The 21,886-nt window shown below is 44.1% G+C and overlaps 1 protein-coding gene across 2 annotated transcripts in view; it reads right to left on the bottom strand.

The window, feature by feature from the left end:
- LOC141106090 (uncharacterized) overlaps positions 1–21,473 on the bottom strand; it is a 28,232-nt gene extending 6,759 nt beyond the window's left edge. Inside the window, exons 1-3 of one of the 2 annotated variants that reach the window (XM_073596555.1) lie at positions 21,337–21,473; positions 19,600–19,638; positions 6,739–6,783 (exon numbers count right to left, since the gene is read on the bottom strand). In XM_073596555.1, the coding sequence (XP_073452656.1) occupies positions 6,739–6,783; positions 19,600–19,638; positions 21,337–21,381 (129 nt within the window). In that variant the 5' untranslated portion in view covers positions 21,382–21,473. The remainder of the gene's footprint in view (positions 1–6,738; positions 6,784–19,599; positions 19,639–21,336) is intronic. The other variant, XM_073596645.1, reaches the window with a different exon arrangement.
- Between the last annotated feature and the right edge of the window lie 413 nt (positions 21,474–21,886).

Genomic DNA, 21,886 nt, shown 5'->3' with positions numbered 1-21,886 from the left:
TCATATCCCCCCCTTAATCTCTTCTCAAGAGGGAGGAGATTCGGTTCCTCCAATTTTTCCTCATAGCTGAGCTCCATGCCTCAGTTTGGTTAATCTTCTCCATTTCCAATATCCTTGAGAACTGGTGCCCAAAACTGAACTGCATATCCCAGGTGAATCATTACTAATGATTTGTATGGGGCAAAAATGATATCTCTGGAGTCCACACCTGTCTTAATACAAGGACTCTGCTTGGTTTGTAAACCAGCTTGGCATTGCAGGCCATTGAGCTTATGATCTACAAAACCCCCAGATTCTTCACCATTTCCAGTTTTACTCCCCCTAGTATTTATGATGCATGCATATTCTTACCCCCCAAATGCATTTGCCCAATTAGACAGTGCTTTGAGGTCGGCTGACTGGGGAGGAGACCAATCGGTGTTCCTATATACTAGGAATGTGATCTGTCTCCTCTGACAGGACATGGATTTGTGTGCTTACACACAGATCCACGTTCCTGCTCTGTCACGAGCGATTGTGGGTGCCTGGTAGACATTGTGGCCACTGGCCACTCACATTGGCTCCTCAGTGACACATGCCCCCTATACCATTTAAAGCAGCCGTACAGCGATTTGCACATGGGAGCCATTCTGCCGCCGTCAGACAGCCGGCATGTGGTTCAACCCTCCAGTATCTGACTATAGTTACATAGATCCCTTTTAAATATGAGCACCACATGGCCCTGCGCCAAGCCAGTGGTACCATTCCAGTCATTAATGAGTCCCTAAATATTAGGAATGGCCTCGAAATGACAGCGCAATTTTTAGTATCGGTGGATGCCATCTGATCCAGGTGCTTTATCCAACTTTATTCTGTCCAGTGGCGTCTCCAGCTTTCATATTTAGGGGGGCATCTATACTGGGGCCCCTTTACTACGAACCCACAATGGCCCTCTTATATGTTCTGCAGTGAGCTCCATTCCTACTGTATAGGGGTCCCCCAGGGTGGCAGAAAACGAGATATATGTCACCAGCATACCAATAAAATATAAGTATCCAAAGCAGTGGGAGAACTATCAGGGTTGCAAAGGTTGTCTTGCCTCCAGGCCCTGGTGTTCTGCCACTGTGGGGTTTCCCAGCCTCCTCTTGCTGTCCTGCCCCTGCTAATGACACACTGGTCTGGCATCTCAGGAATTTACTACTGGTTCTTCTGTCCTAAGGACAGGAAAAATCAGTCTGTTTTTTCAGTAACTGAGTCCTGGTGGAGTCCTTCCTGCAACTTGCTCTTCTCTCTGCCAATGAGGATGCAGGGGAAGGAGCAGATCGGGCGGCCGTGGCTGTGTGAGCGCTCGCATTATGCAGTGTCAGCGAGCAGAGGGAGGGGGAGCAATCACCCGCAGGAGCTGACTGGGGACTCTCTCCCTCTTAGGACTTTTTTTTTTAAAGAAAAAGCAAATTTTTTTTTTATTGGGGGCACAGCATAATGTGGGGGGGGGTCAGGGCTCCCTCTGCCCCCCTCCCCCTAGGGACACCATTGATTCTGTCTAAATATTTCTGGACCATATCCCTTTTGAGCTATTGTGGATCATTTGGGGCTGTGTCACTACCACCCCCCATTGACTTGTCATATTCTTTGTAACATTTAAGCCACATACACATACTTTATAGCCATCTTAACTTTGGCCTTGAGCCATATAGGTTTTATTATTCTTAGCCTTTTAACCACTTCTGCTCTGGAAGATTTTACCCCTTCCTGACCAGAGCACTTTACAATTTGACATTGCTTTAACTGACAATTGCAGTCATACAATGCTGTACCCAAACAAAATTTACGTTTCCCCCCACAGCTAGTGCTCTCTTTTGTGGCATTTGGTTAAAAAAAAAAAAAAAAAATTCCAAATTTTTTTTAAACAAATTTCTTCATCAGGTTTCAAGTTATAGCATCTACAAGTTATGGGAAAGGTTTATGGCATTTTTATTTTACCAGTAATGGCGGTGAGTGGCGATTTTTAGCGGTATTGGAGACTGACTTTTTTTGGGACCATTGACAATTACACAGTAGTCAGTGCTATAAAAATGCACCGATTACTATCAGGGCCGTCTTTAAGGTAGGGCAAAAGGGGCAGCTGCCCTGGGCCCTGTTGTGGGGCCCAAAGCAGCTGCCTCATACTTGCCAACTATCCCAGTATAAATTTCTTCATTCCTTGAGGTTTTAGTCCCGGCTGTGTCCTGATATCTCAGTATGAAGTTCTGTTAATAGGGCAGAGCTGGGCAGCATTAGTATGTACAGGTTACTCACCTGCAGACCCTGCGTTTACACGTCAATACTGGCATTGATATGTTAATAGCAGCAGCATTTATATGTAAATAAGGGCAGACCGTCAGCATTCATATGTATACCATGCCTCCCTGAGGTCATATCCACCATCACCTGTTCTGAATGCTGCCCACTGGGGAGATAAAGGGATATGCTTGAAGGTCCTGCCTACAACTGTGGTCATTAAGCCTAACATCAGTCTGTTCTGCAAAGGTAAGCAAATTGGTGGGGGAGGGTAGTGTGCAGAGGTAGGCAGAGAAGGAATTACAGTTTGGGATGCACAGGTGAGCAAGGAGGGGATGTATGGAGGCAAGGAAGGTGGGTGCAAAGATGAGGAGGCAGGTAGAGTTAAAAAGGGAGGGGGATTGGAGTGGAGAGGATGGGGGATGTTTGGAGTGCAGAGGTTAGCATGGGTTTCAGGATTGCAAATGTGTACTGACAGGGTGGATAAAGATGCAGGTTGTGTGTAGGGCAGCCCATTAATTTCAATGGGCTGCTCTATGCGCTACACTTGCGGAAGTCTCAAACCCCTTTTTCAAAATCACACAGTGCTAAGGTACATGTCAGATGCGTGAGGGTGTCTAACAATTAATGGCACTGCTGTGTATCTGCTAAAGGGCAGCATGTTTCTGTGGTGTCAGGAAAGCAATTTTGCATGCGTTTGACACAAATGTGAACGCATGCTAAATGTCTCGGTTACATTGGTGGTCAGTGTAAATCTTCTCATTACATTGGTGTAGAATCCTTTCATTCACACTAGTGGTCAGTGTGAATGCCCCTTACATTGGTGGTCAGTAAAAACCCCCATTACACTGGTGGCCAGTGTTGAAACTCCTCTTTATATTGATATTGGGTAAAAAATTAAAATCAGTATTGCCATTGATTGAAACTGCATGGGAGCACGCAATAGTTCTTTGCCCAGGGTCCAATCAATATTAATGACAGCCCTGATTACTGTGTAATCACTGGTAGGGAAGGGGTTAACACTAAGAGGCAAGCAAGGGGTTAAGTGTTCCCTCTGTTCTAACTGTATGGGGATAGGACTGAGTAAGAGGAGACATATCGCTGTTTCTACTTACTAGGAACAAATGACATGTCTGCTCTATTCTGAGTGCCAGTTCACACAGGGGCGACTTGTCAGGCGACCTAGCTGCCTGACAAGTCTCCTCCCGTTCTGTACTACGGAACTGTTCTAATAAGAGCGACGCAAGTCGCTCCGACTTAGAAAAAGGTTCCTGTAGTATTTCTGGGGCGACTTCCATTGACTTCTATACAGAAGTCGTTTTGCAAGTTGCTGCTGAAGTCACGTGCAGGTCGCCTTGGCGAGTCGACCTGCAAGTCGTGCCGCCCCTGTGTGAACCGGCACTGACAGCACAGGGATTTGTGTGTTTACACAAACTCGTGCTGGCGACCGCCGGTCACACGCATTGGGTCACCTGCCGTGCAGCGGGTGCCCTCTGGTGGCGGAAAAGGGGGCAGGACATACCCATATGGTGTTTCTCCCAGGAGAGCCATTCTGCCACATTATATTGGCATGAGCCAGTCAGGAACCAGTTAAACTACTTTCCCATGGGAATATACTTTGCAGTGAATTTACATACAGTCACTTTGAATTCCCATTTCTGTTGTGTCCATCGATGCAAATATTGCCTCCTAGTATAAATCCTGGAGAGCAGCCCTCATCCTTGGAAAATTTGCTCTTAAAGTTAAAGGTTTCTTCCCCGTATGTTTGTTGCATACAGCGAACATTAAATGAAATCATGTTATGGTCACTCCAACCCAGAAGTTTTACATGAATATTGGGAAAAAGCTCTGTATGGTTTGAGATTACCAGGTCCCACAGAGCTTCATTCCTAGTTGGGGGTCTTAATAAACTGGACCATAAAATTGTCTAATAGGTTTATACATTTTTGCCCTTTAACTGTCCCAGCAGTGACACTACTCTGGTCAGATTCTGGGAAGTTAAAATCATCATTACTGTCTGAGCCCTTGCCATCTGTGCAAGGAACCGAGTCTTCACCTCCTCACTAACACTGGTCTACAACAAACTCCAATGATAACTTTTAAAGTACGCACACCCATGTACAGATTCAGCATCTCCATGTACCCCTGGGGTCTTGCTTGTTGGGAAATACCACACATCTTAGACTGTCTTCATATAACTGTACAAGATCAACATCAGCAGTAGGCATTACTCTGGAAACTTTCATACATCACTGAAGAGCGATCCACTATGAATGGTCAGCTTACCTGTGATCATACTCATGCTATCCTGAGGCTGCATTTATGTTCATCTTAGATACTGCCGGGAGGTGCAATTTTTACCTTTACTGGTTGCCTATAGGCAAGTTTCCTATATTTTCAACCTTGAGGGAGAACCAAACTGATCTGGTTTGGTCCTACCGACAGTGTCAGAAATTGTATACAAGCTCCTGAAGAAGTGGCTCCCTGCAAAACATGTCAAGCTTCCTTTAAATATTTAAAGTCTAAACTTCTGCAAAGCCGTGATGCAGTTGTCAGGGCTACCCATTCTGATCCAGGCGGCTGTTCTGGAGACATTATATTTGGAAACTGAACTATTACAAGTATTGTTAAATTTTAAACTTTATGTAGCGTTTCAATAAAATTGTCCATTAGTAGTGCCTATAAAGTCCATTTTTTCCAGCTACTCTATTTTCATTGCTTCATCAATTAGGATGTGGCACTTTGTTACTCTATCATACACCCACAGTACCATCCTGTGTTGATGTGCTTTGCTTTTCATAGCAACCATTAAGGATGACCCTAGAATTATTGCTCTAACTCCATTGTGCAGTTCATGCACAGAGGATCAGGTTAGCAATCATGAATGTGTACATGCAGGGGGCTTTTAAAATGAAAATTTAGGTCGGCTCCTGTACAAATACATCGGCACTTTGAAGAGGGATCTCTCGGTAACAGCAGCAGCTGCTGCCACAACCAAGGTATCCATCTTTACAGGAGCCAGTTCTGTGTACGATAATGGTGGTCTCTGTGGCAGGTTCACCGTTATCGGCAGCAGGAGAGGTGCCACCCCCCCCCCCCCCCTCTCTGGAGCCTTGGTATGGAGACTAGTGAGGCTAAGATGGCCGCCACCCATCTCCATACCATTGGATGGCTGAAGCAACGTCATTACATCAGCTCCGACCCCACTTGTCTTAAAGGCATTTTTTTTTTTTTTTTATGTTATTTTATCAAACGACTTTTTGCGCATTTTAGTCCAAATATGAGACCTGAGGACTTTGACCCCAGATCTCATATTTAAGAGGACCTGTCATGCTTTTCTCTATTACAAGGGTTTACATTCCTTGTAATAGGAATAAAAGTGATCCAAATTTTTTAAATAGTGCAAAAATAAGAAAAAAATAAAATTTTTTAAAGCGTCCTGTCCCGACGAGCTCACACGAAGAAGCGAACACATACGTGAGTAGCACCCGCTTATGAAAACGGTGGTCAAACCACGCATGTACGGTATCGCAGCGATGGGTAGAGCAAGAGCAATAATTCTAGCCCTAGACCTCCTCTGTAGCACAAAACATGCAACCTGTAGAATTTTTTTTTTAAACGTTGCCTATGGAGATTTAAGGGTAAAAGTTTGACACCATTCTACGAGCGGGTGCAATTTTGAAGCGTGACATGTTGGGTATCAATTTACTTGGAGATAGATAGATATAGATATATAGATAATCTTTATTGTGGTCCTATTTTTTTATTCAAAAAAGTGCACTTATAAGCACTCCTGGTGGGAGATAGCCTTGAGAAGCCAATCATGAGCAGTACCATTGCAGAATGAAGACAGTGTTGCCCACCATGACTGAGCTGGGACCTCCCAACCACTGCAGCAGAGCCCTGGGTGGCCAGGGATGAGGGTGGGGGATCAGGGCTGTCAATCACAGGCAGGGACACAGAACACTGGCAGAGGTCTAAGCAGACCTGACCGTTTAGGATTTCCATATAAGCATTAGAGAGCCGCCTCTACATATTCCTAGCAGTGTAGAAGTGATTGGGCAGCTCAGTATGGGAACCTCAGCTGCAAGATTTTTTTTTTTTTTTACCAGAACAGAAAAAGTAGGAATCCATCAGAGCCCCAGATAGCAAGACAAACTAGACAGGGGTTCAGACTTCCCCCCATTCTATTAAGGGTGTAGACTGAAAAAGAAAGGTTTTACATTTAGATACGCTTTAAGTGGCAGAAAAAAAAAAAAAAAGTCAAGTGCTAAAACTCCAAAAGGTTTTACAAATGCTGGAATGGAATTGTGTGCATGTCTCCTGACTTGGTGCAGTTCTGCCAGCATTAATCTACACACACACACACACACACACTTTACTTGGCCTTTCAAATTACATTCTTTGTACATTTTCATAAAGCAGTCCCACTGGATTCCATCCCACCACATGTATGACTGAATAAGCCAGAACTCTTACCTTTGTGTGCACACCTTTGAAATTACGTGGGCTTGCATTTGTCTCCTTGTTAAAGAGAGAAAGCCAAAATATCAGAAGATATGCTAGTTCATGGCACACAATATGCATTGACAAGAGCCTGCAGTTTTTATTCCTGGTTGTTAAAATGAGCATGAAGTGCCTAGTCACTTTAAATTTTCAGCTGGAACCAATATGCAGGTTGGAAGACTCAACCTATGCAATAGTATAGGGAGTAGCATTTAGTCACCTTCAGCTGGACTTATTTTGTAATGTTGGTTTTATAGCTCCTGCAAGCCACTTCCTTCCAATGAGTGTGGAACTGTGGATGCCCAAACTCTTATTTCTGCACAAGTATCTCACATGCAGCATTTCCACAGGTGGTGGTCTCAGCGATAGCTTCAAGAATCCATTAGATAAGCACCTGAATGACCACAACATACAGGGATATACAATGTAATACTGACACAATCACACATAGGTTGGACTTGTGTCTTTTCAACCTCACCTACTATGTAACATGCAGTGTTTAGGTAAAAGACATTCTCTGCAGCCGCCAACTCCATTACTTACTTGAGGCCCATCTCAATCCAGCAATGTACACGAGAGCCTCAGTTCTCCAGGGACTCTCCCTCATTGGCTGAGACAGCAGCCGGAGCCATTACCTCCACTGCTGTAAATTACAGCTAGTGAGCCAATAAGAGGGGCTGAGCTGTAGTTCTGCAAATGAACATGCAGAACTGAGGCTCAGGAACAAGCCTGCTTGGGTGCCCCCATTGCAAGCTGCAAAGAGTGAATTTACATCTACATCAACTGCATCTCATTACTAACAAATTACATTTTAAAGCGATTGTAAATGATCACCTTGTAAAACCCAGAAAAAAAAAAAAAAAAAAAAAAAACACAAACACCCCACCCCCACACATTAAATACCTTTTATAAATGACCACATTACTTGTGTTCTCTGCATATAAACGGGAAGGGAAGTAGCAGCAGCACACTGAGCTTGCCAGTGAATGGCTGTGCAGCAGGGGTGTGTTTGGTCAAGTCTGATCATTGGGAGCAAAGTACACAGTTCCCAGCATAGCTGGAGTGGACCACGGTGTACTCTTCTGCATAGTGTGGTCAGTTTAGGAAAGCAGAGATACTGGCAGGAACACCAGAGATTCCACATAAATGAAGCAATACAAAAAAACAGGATACTTTCATACAGTAGGCACATATCAGGAATATAAAATGTTGGGGGTAACAAACGCTTTAACATCACTATGTGGGCAATATAACAATTCACACATTTAGTAATGTAAATCTAGAAACAAAACAGCTATGCAGATTTCCTGACAAAGATTTTACACAACCTCACATCTCCCAACCTGTTCTGGAATGATCTACACATTTCAGTAGTTAGGTCAAGGTGTATGTGCCATCTGGCCTACTACAAAGCTGGGGTATCTTCAACACTCATGAACATAGTGGCTTGGAGTCCCCATCACAAGTTCAGTTGTATGTTGCCAACTACAAGCTACAAACAATTGTGAAGTCCTCTGAAGTTTTCTGCAGTAATTAGTCTTAAAATGTGATCTGATCCTCATCTAGGAGCCAGTGGACAGACAATGTCCCCAAGCCAATAAAATTTGTATGTTTAATGAAGACATCCATTACAAATTCACAACGCTGGAGGAAAATGAACCCATAGACCAATTCCTTTAATGAAAGCCAATTTGAATCAGTTTGCACACCTAGAGTGCAGTTACTTAAAGTGGTGTTCCGGCCGAAATGACACTTTTTGAATAAAAATACCCCTATAATACACAAGCCTAATGTATTCTAGTAAAGTTAGTCTGTAAACTAAGGTCTGTTTAGTTTATAGCAGTAGTTTGTTATTTTATAAACTTACAGCAGGCTGTGGCCATCTTAAGTGTGGGCATCTGAAGCCAGACTGTATTTCTTCCTGGATCTCAACCTTGCAGATCTCGCACAAGCAGTGTAATAGGTTTCAGGTCAGATTTCTATAGCAACAGCAGTGTCAGAGGAAGTTGCCGCCCCTTCCCAGAAGGCATTGCAAACAGGAAATGATGCGATGGGCCAGGGAGGAGGAAGTGAAAAATGAATACAGCAGATATACAGTAGGTGCTGAGAAAATTTTTTTTAAAAATATCCAATTAGTTTACAGTGCACAGCTTAGTGAGGGATGCTGAAGAGTTGTAAAAGTGGGTGGAACTCCACTTTAAATGAGTTTGGTAGTGGGTGAGGCTTGGCCACATGCCAGAAGTTTGTCAGGCCATGACAGGATATGTAGGCTGGCATGCACAGGTGATCCCTACCCCTCCGTTTGGCAGGAATCGCATGGTGGTTGGCTACAATTATAAGAGGTTCACTTACAAATACACTGAAAGTTCTCCTGCCTGTCACCCAATATGGTCCTTAGAGAAGGATGATGTGCTCCCCATAGGCAAGAACATGACACTTTCAGATAGATTTTTCTTACCTTTGTGGCATACATCGGATTTGTTTTTGCCCTGTGAACTTTACCCATTAGCTACTGCCAACTAGTGCTGATTTGGTTGGCTCTGGTGTGCATGGTTGCTGTGGGTACCCCCCCCCCTTTCTTGTAGTAATATTTAGACAGCATCCCATATGGTCTTAAAATAAAGTACCACATTTATCCCATCCATGTGGATTGCTTAATACCTCCAGTTTCCCAAATTTGCTAGTTTAAACCCACATGCAGCTGCTGACATGCGCTCTGAAGGTCTGGCATACCACACCAGAGCTTCTTGCCAGAACTGAGGGCATGCGCAGTAGTGACGTTATTGCGGCTCCAGCCACTCAACGCATGTCAGCCCTCAGAGGTAAGTGGGCACCGCTAGAAGGGCTTCCATCTAAGGTGAGCATTTCTTAATGTGCTAGTATGCACTGCATACTAGCACATGCTGCCGTTGTTGGCAGGTGTCTCACCCCCCCCCCCCCCAGTTTAAAAGTTTTACAAATTTGTTGTTGCCTATAAAGTCCCATAGTGCAATGGCTGAAATTCTATCGCAGGTATAGTTTAGAGCTACTTTGACAAGGAGCGCTAAAGACCTACAATCAAAAAGCAGTTGATCTGCAAAGGACTGGAAAAGGGATACAAAACAAGTGATTAGGTATCGACAAAAAGTCAAAAGAACCACCACACCATTGCTGCATGCCTGAAGTTTGCCAAGGAACACCTTGGCAGACAATGCTACCAGTAATAGGTTTTTCTGAACTGATTAAATAAGTTTGAGAAGAATAATCAGCACCATGTATGGCACTGCTCACCAACGTCCCAGCAGTGAAGAAATGTGGAGGTTATATTGCGATTTGGGCTCGCTTGGCTGCCTCAGGGCCTGGACCAGTTGCCATATTTACCAAGGTATCCTAAATGATAGAGTAGAAGTTGGATGCAGCAGGACAATGACCCCAAGCATCAAAGACTGGCTTAAGAAAAGAGATTTTGAAATGGCCCAGCAAGAGCCCAGACCTTAACCCATAGAAATGCTGTGGAGTGACCTCAAGAGCCACACTAGTCAGTGTCTGAGCTGAAGTAGTTTCGTAAAGGGGAATGGTCATACATTCCTCCTGAATAATGTCACTTTTGCCTCTAGAACTGAGACAGTTTAATGGGCGTGTTCAAGACAGGAAGTTAGAATTGTGTTTGTCAGTGGTGGTGTGTCCATTAAGGGCACAGCCCCCCCCCTCTATGACTAATGGATAGCTTCATGCATTGAATGAATCTATCCATGGCTGCCGCCACCCCCTATTCAGGTGTCCGGCCCCTTTTCGGACATTGGGCACCTGAATTACAGCAACGAAGGTATATTTTTGAAGCACCTGATTAGAGCCATAGGCTCCAATAGGCTTCAAAAGGTGGACTCTGAGCGCAATGCTTTGTGCTCCGAGTCCACTCAAGTGTTAGAAAAGCAAATATTCATTTTCTTTTCTAACACTTACCCGTCTCTCCACCAATTAAGAAGCAAGGGTCTGTTACCCGTCATCCGATTGGCTGAAAGGACAGGCACTGCGATTGGAGGCCTATCAGGAGAAGAGATGCATGGAGGACACAGCTCTCCACTGAGATAGGGTAAGTACCAGGCAGATGGGTCACAGGGGCTGCGTTTGATTTTTTTCAGAATTTTGTTGTGTGCAGCTATTGGTTACTGGCTATGAACTTCCTTGTTTTAGTCCAGTCGTACATCATCACGTACGAATCCATCAGACTTTGGTTGATTGTGTGTAGGCAAGTCTGTTCGTGTGTACGTGGCATTAGAGTTATTTTGAAAGAAAAGCAATGGAAATAGCAGTTCACTGGTTGACCAGATTAAGGTTACAATACAAGGAATCACTTAAAAGCAATCATTGTGCAACCAATTTTTAACTAGTATATTTCTAGGGTGGTGTTGGAATATTTTCATGAGTACTTGTGAAAATGCTGACACATTTGTGGTGCAATTTAAGTTCATACAAAATGAAAGGGCTCAAGTCACACTACAAATAATTGCATGAGAATTAAACAGGAATGCAGTGCAATTCCTGTCCAAATCACATGCAGTTTCCCCCCACACTGCTCCTGTGTGAACCCAGGCTTGTCACCGATTTCAGCCTGGGTTTACAAAGTAGCGGTGTGGGAAAGCGCGTAAGATTCAGCCAGGAATCACTAGATGGCTGATCCGAGGATCCTTCGGAAACTCAGTCAAGTAATTGCCAGACCATTGTTCCTAATTTTTACTGACAGTCTGACTGGAATGGTACCAGCTGTTTGGAGAAAAGCCAATTTAGCAAAAATATTTAAAAAAAAAAAAAAATTATCAGTATCATTAGCAGTAATCAGCATGGATTCATGAAGAATTATTCTTGCCAAACCAATCTATTAACCTTCTATGGAGGTGAACTGCTATCTAGATAAAGGCCTGTAGGTGGTGTATCTGGATTTTGCAGAAGCATTTGATACATGTCCCCATAAATGTTTACTGTACAAAGCAAGGCGAGTACATGGCTTGAAAGTTGGATAAAAGGGAGAGTTCAGAGGGTAGTGATAAATGGCGAGTGCTTGGAATGGTCAGAGGTGCCCCAGGGTTCTGGAGGATGGGGTGAACAGCTCAATCTCTGGATTTGTGGACAATACTAAGCTAAGCAGGGTAATCACTTCTCTGCAGGATGTGGAAACCTTTCAAGTAGATCTGAACAAATGAATGGGGTGGGCAACTACAAGGCAAATGAGATTTAATGTGGAAAAATGTAAAATAATGCATTTGGGTGGCAAAAATATGAATGCAATCTACTCGAGAACCACTGGGGGAATCTAGGATGGAAAAGGACCTGAGTGTCCTAGTAGATAGGCTCAGCAATGGCATGCAATGCCAAGCTGCTGCAAGCAAAGCAAACGGAATATTGGCATGCATTAAAAAGGGATTAACTCAAGAAATGAAGCACCAATTCTCCCACTCTACAAGACTCTGGTCCGGCCTCACCTGGAGTATGCTGTCCAGTCCTGGGCACCAGTCCTCAGGAAGGATGTGCTGGAAATGGAGCGAGTACAAAGAAGGACAACAAAGCTAATAAAGGGTCTGGAGGACCTTAGTTATGAGGAAAGGTTACAAGCACTGAACTTATTCAGTCTGGAGAAGAGACGCTTGAGAGGGGATATGATTTCAATTTACAAATACCATACTGGTGACTACACAACAGGGATAAAACTTTTCTACGGAAGGGAGTTTAAGACACGCTGCCACTCATTAAAATAAGAAAAGGATGTTTAACCTTAAACTACGTAGAGGGTTCTTTACTGCAAGAGCAGCAAGGATGTGGAATTCCCTTCCACAGGTGGTGGTTTCAGCAGGGAGCATCAATAGTTGTCAGAAACTATTAGATAAGCACCTGAACAACATACAATGTAATACTGACATATAACCACACATAGGTTGGACGTGTCTTTCAACCTCACCTACTATGCAACTATGATGGGTGTAGTTTCCTGCAGGCCAAGCAGAAATAGCTTGCAACACTGCTATATGCCCACCCACGTAGCCTGGGGAGACTGAAATTGCCAGGTGATGACATCACAGGTTTTGTGCATTAGAGGCCTAATTACTACCAAATTTTAATTGTCGGCACAACTGGATATGCTGTATATAGCGCCAACAGTTTGCACATTGGCGCTATACGTGAGGGCAGATAGTATGCTACAGGAAGAATCAGTGGGCCCTGCTTGTTAGAGCTTGGAATAGGTTTGTTAAAAGTATCCTGGGAAAAGGTTTATGAACAGTACTTGATCTGAATGTGGGGGGGGGGGGCGGAATTGAACAGTTTTAATACTAGAAGGAATGCGATTTTATTCTAGTACCTGTAGAAAAGGGCAAACAAAGCGGTACTGATCTGCACAAGTTGTCAAGGTCACTGTCTGTACTAGTAGCAATCTGTAGAAGCGTCAACTTTTTGTTAAGACAAGAAATCCTATTGTGAGGTCTGTACAAAATTGTTGCAGTATAACATATGTACAAGGATTACAGTGTAAGCAAGCAACCTGTAACATTTGTATCATTCAGCTTTACAAGACGTGCAAGCACAGAGACACTACATACAGCATAATGCCCTAAAAAAAGGAGAGGTTTGAGAACACACACTGTAAAATAGTCAGACTGCATGGTGTAGAATTGCCGACAGGATAAAAGCAGCTGTAACTTCTGGAGAATGCAGGTTAACCAACTGCTCTATCCCCCCCACTCGTGCTCCCACCCTGGTATCTGGACATCAGCACCAGGATATACACAGAACCACCATATTGCTGTCGGTTCAGGGGGGCCTGCAGCAAAACCGGCTGCATTCCACCTGAAGAACAGGGGGGACTTGGAGCCTCACTACATGCGAGCAAGGGAGGGCCCCACTAGAGTCTCTTCTGCGACCACAGGGATAGTCGATTTTCCTCCAGTGGAAAAGGAACCCTTGGGGAACAAAAAAAAAAAAAAAAAAAAACCAGGCTCAGGGGATTATGTTGCCCTTATAGTGATGGATGATGCATTACCTGTTTCTAGGTGGGGAAAGTCGTCTCAATACTGCCCTGGAAGATGGGGGGGGGGGGGGGGGGGTGTAAACACATGCACCATCAGTGTGATGTGGAAGCTGTCCCTTGTTGGCTCCAAGCTTGACAACTGAATGATTACACAACTGCCAATTGCTCAGTGCTGAGCAGAGAACAGTGGCAGTTAGTTACTGCTACCATCCTCCAAGCACTCACTGGAGCACCAGGCTGGATAGGCAGCGGGCTTCAGCTTTAAGCCATGTGCTGAGAGGTGGAGCCGGCCATCACATCAGGTACCTGGGTGGATCCTTTCAGAGCCTGGTATGGTTGATGAAACCTGCACTGTGTCTACAAAGTTATTGACACACCCTAAAAATGAGCATGGGTGCTACTGCCCAATTGCTGATCTGTTCGAGATATCTTCCAGTAACATCTGCTGAGCCCCTTGGGTCACCCAACAGTGCTGAAAGGAACCACTAGGTACAGTGGTCAGATACAAACAGTCAGTTAATCTGGTTGGGAAAAAAAAAAAAAAAAAAAAAAAAAAAAAAAAAGACACCCTTAGTTAGACTTACCGGTGACGGTATTTCTACGAGCCTTTCAGGACAGCACAGCTCCACCTCTTAGACAGGAAACACTGCGTGACAACGCCCCTTTAAAAAGCAGCCGCTTCAACCATGCTGTCAGTTGTTACCGAGAAATCCTCCGACATGCTGGAAAATATAATCAGACAATTACCAGGTCCTATAATTATACTTTACATATGATAACCAAGGGAGGGAAGTAGGCTGCTGTCCTGAAAGGCTTGTAGAAATACCGTCACCGGTAAGTTTAACTAAGGTTTTCTCCCTTCGCCTTTCAGGACAGCACCTTGGAGAGGATAACCGAGAAACTTACTTCAGGGTGGGACTACTGCCTGCAAAACCTTCCTACCAAATGATTGGTCCGAGGCTGATAGTAGATCCAAGCAGTAGTGCCTTATGAAGGTCGAAAAACTGGACCATGTGGCAGCCTTGCAGTTTTGCTCAGGAGATGCCCTGGCCCTTTCTGCCCATTATGCCGCCACTGCTCGAGTAGAATGAGGCAATACTTCCGGAGGTTCCAGACCCAAAGATTTGTATGACTCTTTAATGGCCTGCTTTAACCATCTTCCAAGGGTGCTCTTGGAAGCTTTACCTCCTTTGTGAGTACCTTCCATTAAAACAAAGAGTGAAGATGACTGATTCCCTTTGTTCTTTCCAGATATTTAAGCAGACACCTCCTGACATCAAGAGTATGGAAAGCCTCTTCTCCTGCCCCCGAAGGTAAAGGACAAAAAGTAGGGAGAATGATTTCCTGTGTACGGTGAAAAACTGAAGCCACCTTTGGTAGAAATGCTGGATCCGTCCTTAAGACTACCCTATCCTGTAGACATCTCATAGCTCCTTAATTGAAAGGGCTTGTAACTCACTAATTCTACGTGCGGAAGTTACTGCTACCAGTAAAATAGTCTTTAACGTCAAGAAACTTAAAGCGGTGGTCCACTACTTTTTTTTTTGAGTTCATTCACAAACTTTTCTTCTCAGCATTACATACTCACATATTGTGTGTGTAATATGTCCGCCTGTGTCAGATTTCGTCGGAAAGAATAACTTATATTATTCACTGCAGGCGGTTTCCATCTTCATTGTGGGCATTTGAAGCCCACACGCATTTATTTCCTGGATGCGGTGAATGCTGTGCTCCCAGCATTCACCGCTCGTTCCCACACATGCTCAGTGGCATCCTGGGAAGCCTGAGACTAGCTCCCAGGAGACTATGCGGAGTCTGAGAGAGGCTAGAAACACACCTACTCCCACGGGAGGAGAACCAGGAAGTGCAAAGAAGAATAGAAAAATAAAGTTAATTACAGCGATTTAAATTTTTTTTAAACGGCATGTCAGCACAGAAGGGAATACATACAGATATTGTTCAAAATTTGGGTTGAACCCCGGTTTAATGATGCTTCTTCTATGGGTTCAAACGGTGCCTTAGTTAGTCCCTGAAGAACTAAAGATAAATCCCATTTGGTAAAACTAACAGGTCTAGGCTTTACTTTTGCCATTGCCCAAAAAAAAAAAAAAAAAAAAAAAAAAAAAAAAAAAACCCCCCACACTGATAAAGCAGCTACCTGCGTCTTGAGCGTACTTGCTGCTAACCCCTTCTCCAATCCCTCTTGAAGAAATTCCAAAACTGAAAAAGTGGTACGAAAATCAAAGTTTTTACTGGAACACCAAGAATTATAGATCTTCCAGACTTTAAAGTAAATGTCTCTCGTCACTTTTTTTCTACTTGCAAGGGTAGAAATAAGCTTCTCTGATAAACCCTTCTGTCTTAAGATTTGTTCTTCAGAAACCAAGCTGTTTGAGGTAAGCTGGATCTGGATGGAGAATTTGGCCCTGACTCAACAGGTCTGTCCTGATTGGTAATCTCCAAGCAGGTTTCACTGAGAGGTTCATCAAGGTTGAAAACCAGGGTCTTTTTGGCCAATAAGGAGCTATTAATATTAGCTCCGTGGACTCCGATCTGAATTTGGCTAACACCTTTGGTATCAGTTGAAACGGGGGAAAAGTGTAGGACAGATGGAAATCCCACTTGTGAGCTAACGCATCTACTCCGAGAGCTTGATCCTGTCTCTGAAGAGAGAAGAAGGCTGGTATTTTTGCATTTTCCTGTTTTGCAAAGAGGTCCACTTGGGGATAACCCCAACTCTTGGAAATTGTTTCGAATAATTCCTGATTGAGAGACCACTCTGCTTCCCTTATTTCTTTCCTGCTGAGGAGATCTGCCAAGGTGTTTGCCGTCCCCTTCAGATGGACTGCTGATAGAGAGGCCACATTGTTCTCTGCCCATCTTAGGATCTGATGCACTAGACCCATTAGGGTTTTGCTTTTTGTGCCCCCTTGCTTTGTTAAATATAATACTGTCGTCATATTGTCTGACAATATTTGGACATGATGATTCACTAGAAATTCCCGGAGGGAGAGGAGGCTTAGGTGAACAGCCTTTAACTCTCTCCAATTTGAAGATCTTCTCACTTCTGGTTTGGTTCAAACTCCCTGAATCATTTTTTCTTCCAGATGAGCTCCCCACCCCCATGCTCTGGCATCTGTAGTCAGCCTTCTGGTTACCGGAAAGACCCAAGGAAGCCCTTTTGAAATGTTTCCTAGGTTCCTCCACCAGAGCGATCTTTTTGCTCTTGCCCCCATGTTGAATTTCTTCTCCAGAGGTTCCTGGTATGACCAATTCATCAGAATATCCGATTGTAGAGGACGGGCATGCAACCTGGCCCACTGTACCGAAGGAATTGCTGCTGTCAACAGTCCCAGAGCGGACATGGCTTGTCTTACAGAGATCTCTGCGTTGGATTGAAGTGTTTAGGGTCAACTGCATCTTTCGTATCTGCTGTCCCAAACATCAGGTCTCCTGGAAAGGGAATTCCGCACAGTTTTACTTTAGAAGCTGAATCCCCTGACCAGGTCTTTAACCAGAGTGCTCTTCTTGCTGAGTTAACAAGCGCAGAGGACCTGGCTGACATCCTGATAGATTCTGCAGAGGCATCTGCCATCTATTTTACTGCCTTAAGCAGGGTAGGGAAGGACTCCAATAAGTCTTTTCTGGAGGTACCTGCAACAACATGATTTTTAAGTTGATCTAACCAACACTCCAGATTCCTAGCCACAACTGTAGCCGCCATTGCCATGTCCTCAAAAGCTAAATCAGTTTTCCTAGATACTTGAGAAAAAGCAGCGTCTGTTTTTTTTATTCCACAACAGTTCCTCATTCTCCTCAAAAAGAAACCTTTTGAGGGCTTTAGAGAGAAAAAAAAAAAAAAAAAAAAAAAAAAAAAGTCCTTTCTCTGGATCCTTCCATTCCTTTTTAATAGTGCGTTAACACTTTATGCACAGGGAACACCCTGTGTTTAATTTCCTCCAGCCCCAGGTACATCTTGTCATGCACGGACAGCTAAGCTTTTTCTTCCTGGATCTCCAGGGTAGTAAAAATTGCATTGAGTAATTCATCCACCGCCTGAGGGTGGAATGCTTTCCCTTTCCACCTGTCTGGAAGTGGACTGAGGGAAACTGGAGTGAAAACTCTGTTCTTGGCTGGAACTCTGGCCGCGTTTCACAAGGGAACGCACTGTCCCTAGGGCCTCTGCTAATTCCTTCCTCACAGAAGATAAGCGCTCTTTGCACTCTTGTGAGGATTCTTCTTTTACTAAATCCACAATGCAGGATTTGCACAGTGGTTTGGGCCAAGAGTCCCTTAAAGGATTTTTGCATGAGGGGCACTTTCTCCCTGTTCTCTCCGATTTGGCAGTAGCTTTCTGAAACAGAGAAACAAGAAAAAGCCAGGTCCTTAGAACTAAGGCTTCAGAGAAAAGTAGTACCTCCAGCCAACACCCCAAGTGCCCAGAGTCTCACTCCTTTGCTGAACTGCTAATGGAAACTGTTACCCCATAGCAGACAGCAGCAGGTTTTGAATAACCACATAAAAGATAAAACACCCAGTGATATAAAAGGAAAGGAGGTGCCACTGCACCTCTCCTACCTGGGCCTGGCACCTGGGCACCTTCATCCGCCATTGCTGCTGACGATTCCGCTGTCTCCATAGTGCAATCCGCAGCTGCTGCACTGTGTACTAGGCTCCATGTGCCAAACAAAAGGAAGTCCTGGCCAGAGGACCCACCCCTTCCTCCTGCGTTCCAGCAGCAGGAACCAATCGCTGCTACGCCCCGCCGGAAGTCTCCTCCCACCGGAACTGGCATCATCCGCTGTCCGGGATTCGGCGCCGCCATGCAGAGGCCTGGCATGGACGCTCTTACTGAGCACAACCGCGGCCCCCCAAACACCCCGGGTGGAAAAACTTCCGGCAGACCATTACTCCTGTGAGCCGGAGAAGGAAGGGACACCGGAGCACCCCCCTCACGTGCGGGAAGGAGCTGGGCTGGTCTGAGTACCCAAACGTGGAGGTCCTGCCAAAACCCTCTCCTTGGAGAGAGCGCAGCCCCTCTGGTTCCCCAAACAGTGCTTCCACCATGGAAGAGGAAACACTAAAACTGACAGCATGGTGGAAGCAGCTGCTTTTTAAAGGGGCATTGTCACGCAGTGTTTCCTGTCTAAGAGGTGGAGCTGCGCTCTCTCCAAGGTGCTGTCCTGAAAGGCGAAGGGAGAAAATAAAAAAAATAAAGTTCCTGATCCAACAGGCAATCGGGTATTCCCTGGATCAACTTTACCCATGTTAGGCCTCTTTCACACGGGGCAGATCAGTCATGATCCGCCCCGTGAACATCCGCTTGCTCAGCGGGGATAGCTCCGCCGATCCCCGCTGAGCAGGAAGATGACAGGTGCATCGCTGCACACTGTGCAGCGACGGACCTGTCAGAGCGCCGCTCTCCCCTATGGGGGGATCGGATGATGACGGTCCGTAGTGTCCGTCGTCATCCGATCCGATCCGAAAACGGAGGAAAAAGTAGGTTTTTCCTCCGTTACACTTTTCGGATCGGAGCGGGTCGGATGTCAGCGGACATGTCACCGCTGACATCCGACGCTCCATAGGGATGACTGTATGTCCGTTTTTCATCCGAAAACGGATGGATGAAAAACGGACATACGGATCATCCGTGTGAAAGAGGCCTAAGTATCTATTTTAGGAGCATCTAGGAGAGAATCCAGGCCTTTATAAACAAGCTACTGAGGGAGTCTATTGCACATCTTACTGTGAAGAGACACAGGAGGATCTCTCTAAAATACAGTGCCAAGTATTTTTGCAAGCTTCTGTTGTACTAAACAGGATTTTCCCATATTTACCTTTGAGTCTTCAACACCCTTCTCTGTGGTTTCTTCTGGCTTTTAAATTACAAGAGAAAAAAAAAAAAGTTTTTAAATGCAAAATAGTCACTGCACATATTCCCATTCTACTAAGCAATTTAAAACAAAAACAAAGTTAGGCAAAGTAACCCAAAAATGTCAGCCAGATTCTGTGCCTCCTCCCCCACCCAATAAAAAAAAAATTAAATGTGTGAGGAATTGTAGCTGGTTTCTCATTACAATCCTTTTAAAGCATTTCCTATGTATATGCACTGTAGAAGAACAAAATGTATATTGCAGAACAGCCACTGGGGGAGGGGTCACACATGCCTGCAATTACAATTGTCAGTGAATCATTTTTGCAAGGTTTAAATATTGCACTGCACTCCTAATCCTGTAACCAACATTGGTTACAGGATTAGGTCCCATTTACATCTGTGCATGCTACATGCGTTTCCAGTCATTTTGGACCTCAACCAAAACACTGTTAGACGCTAGGGATTAAACATTAGCAGCCCATTGAGGTCAATTAGCAACACAGCAAAAATGTAAATGGGACCTCAACTTATTGCAAACCCAAAAAAGTTAAGCACAAACCAATGGCCACCACAACTGTAGCATTATGTAAAAGGGCTAGGCTGAGAAGCAGAAGGTGGGTTTCTGCTCTGGATGCAGAAGGGCCTTGCCCTGTTGTGTATATCATGCCACCAAATTTTTTAAAACCTCATAGCCAACATTTCTGGCCTTTTTATTGTTATAGGAGAAACATACATGGCATTTTTTCGCTGAATGCCAGAACACATGGTAGGAGAAAGGCTGAAAAATAAAGTAGCTAAAGCCAGGTATTGCATACACATGTGTTTAGCATTAATAGATTCCATTGGCCAAAATATCAATTTATTCTGACTATTGGAATGCATTTAAAGCAATACATGCCAAAATTATTCAATTTCCTTTAGATTTACCTTCAACTATATAGTACAAGGGCCTGCCCGATCACATACGTGTTGAAAGTGTTTAGGTTTGAACTCATATGGTTTTGGTAAATCTAGAGGTAAATTGCACAAGGTTGGATAATGTATGGCAAGCCTTAGGCACTCCACCCCCCAGTTCAAAAACCTCTTCTGAAGCTGATTTTGATTTTTTTTTTTCTCAGACTGTAAATGCTCATACGTGCATGGACACATAAGCTAATAGAAGGGTTATTACAAATGAACCAAACAAGAGGCCCTTAGTTTTACTTTATTCAATCCAGTTAGATTGGCTCAAACTACCAAGGATAAAATGGTTTGACCTTTGTCAGCAAATGGTTTGTCTCAAACTTCTACATCTGCTGTACAACTTGCGCTGTTGAAAGACAACAGACTTACTGGATCCCCAGGTGAAAAAAGAAAGCTAAATGCATCCATCACAAGAATGGTTAAGCTGCAATATATTAAAAGGCTTGCTTTTGAGTTTAAACACTGATTTAAATAGCAAAGCTTTTTTTTAATCTTCCTATATTAGAACACTACCCACAAAAAGTTGGTTGAGGTTTGTATAAAAGCATAAATAGGTTATTAGTAAAAGCTATAGCAGTTAAGCCATACACAGAAACTCCACACACCAAGAAGTGCATAACACAACCTTCTATGTCAGACTATAGAGTATATACAAGAGGAAACTGCACTTTTCTATGTCTAATCAAACATAAAGCCATAACCCTGGCATTGTGACTGTTTGGGCTCAGTATCTTACCTTGGCATCAACATCCTTTTGGGGACTGGTACCATTCTGAGCCATTGTTTCTGCTCTTCCACAAAAGCCAACCACGGCTTGCTTATAAGTCTTATACCTCTTCCTTCTCTAAGCAGACTTAATATAAGCTAAATATCTACTAGAGAGAGACACCACATGTGTGGTTAATTCATACTCGTTATATGTTACACCCATTAACTCTTTGGAGGTATCAATTCAAAAATGATGGCTTGTGGAATCAGTTATAGGCCTCCTATACATAGAAGTCCTAGTTCTTGTTTTGTGGAAATCCACCCATAGTTAAAAAATAGATAAATAAATATCACATTACCAGTGCATACAGCAGATTACCTGCAAAACAGGCATCATTGGTGGGACTTTAGCTAGGGTTGGAAAACACAGCTTAAGGGCTTACTACCAGATGCAGTCCAGTGCATTTTAAATCTGAAGCAAAAGCATGCACAATATTTACAAGTATTCCAATGGCCCAAGTTCACACCAGTGCAGTGCATTCTAGTACAGTCAGCAAAATTGGAACACTCTGCATTTT

The sequence above is a fragment of the Aquarana catesbeiana genome, linkage group LG01 (assembly GCF_042186555.1).
Source record: "Aquarana catesbeiana isolate 2022-GZ linkage group LG01, ASM4218655v1, whole genome shotgun sequence".
NCBI classification, from domain to species: Eukaryota; Metazoa; Chordata; class Amphibia; order Anura; family Ranidae; genus Aquarana; species Aquarana catesbeiana.
The sequence above is the reverse complement of the archived record's forward strand: the minus strand, read 5'-3'. Positions and strand labels throughout refer to the sequence as shown.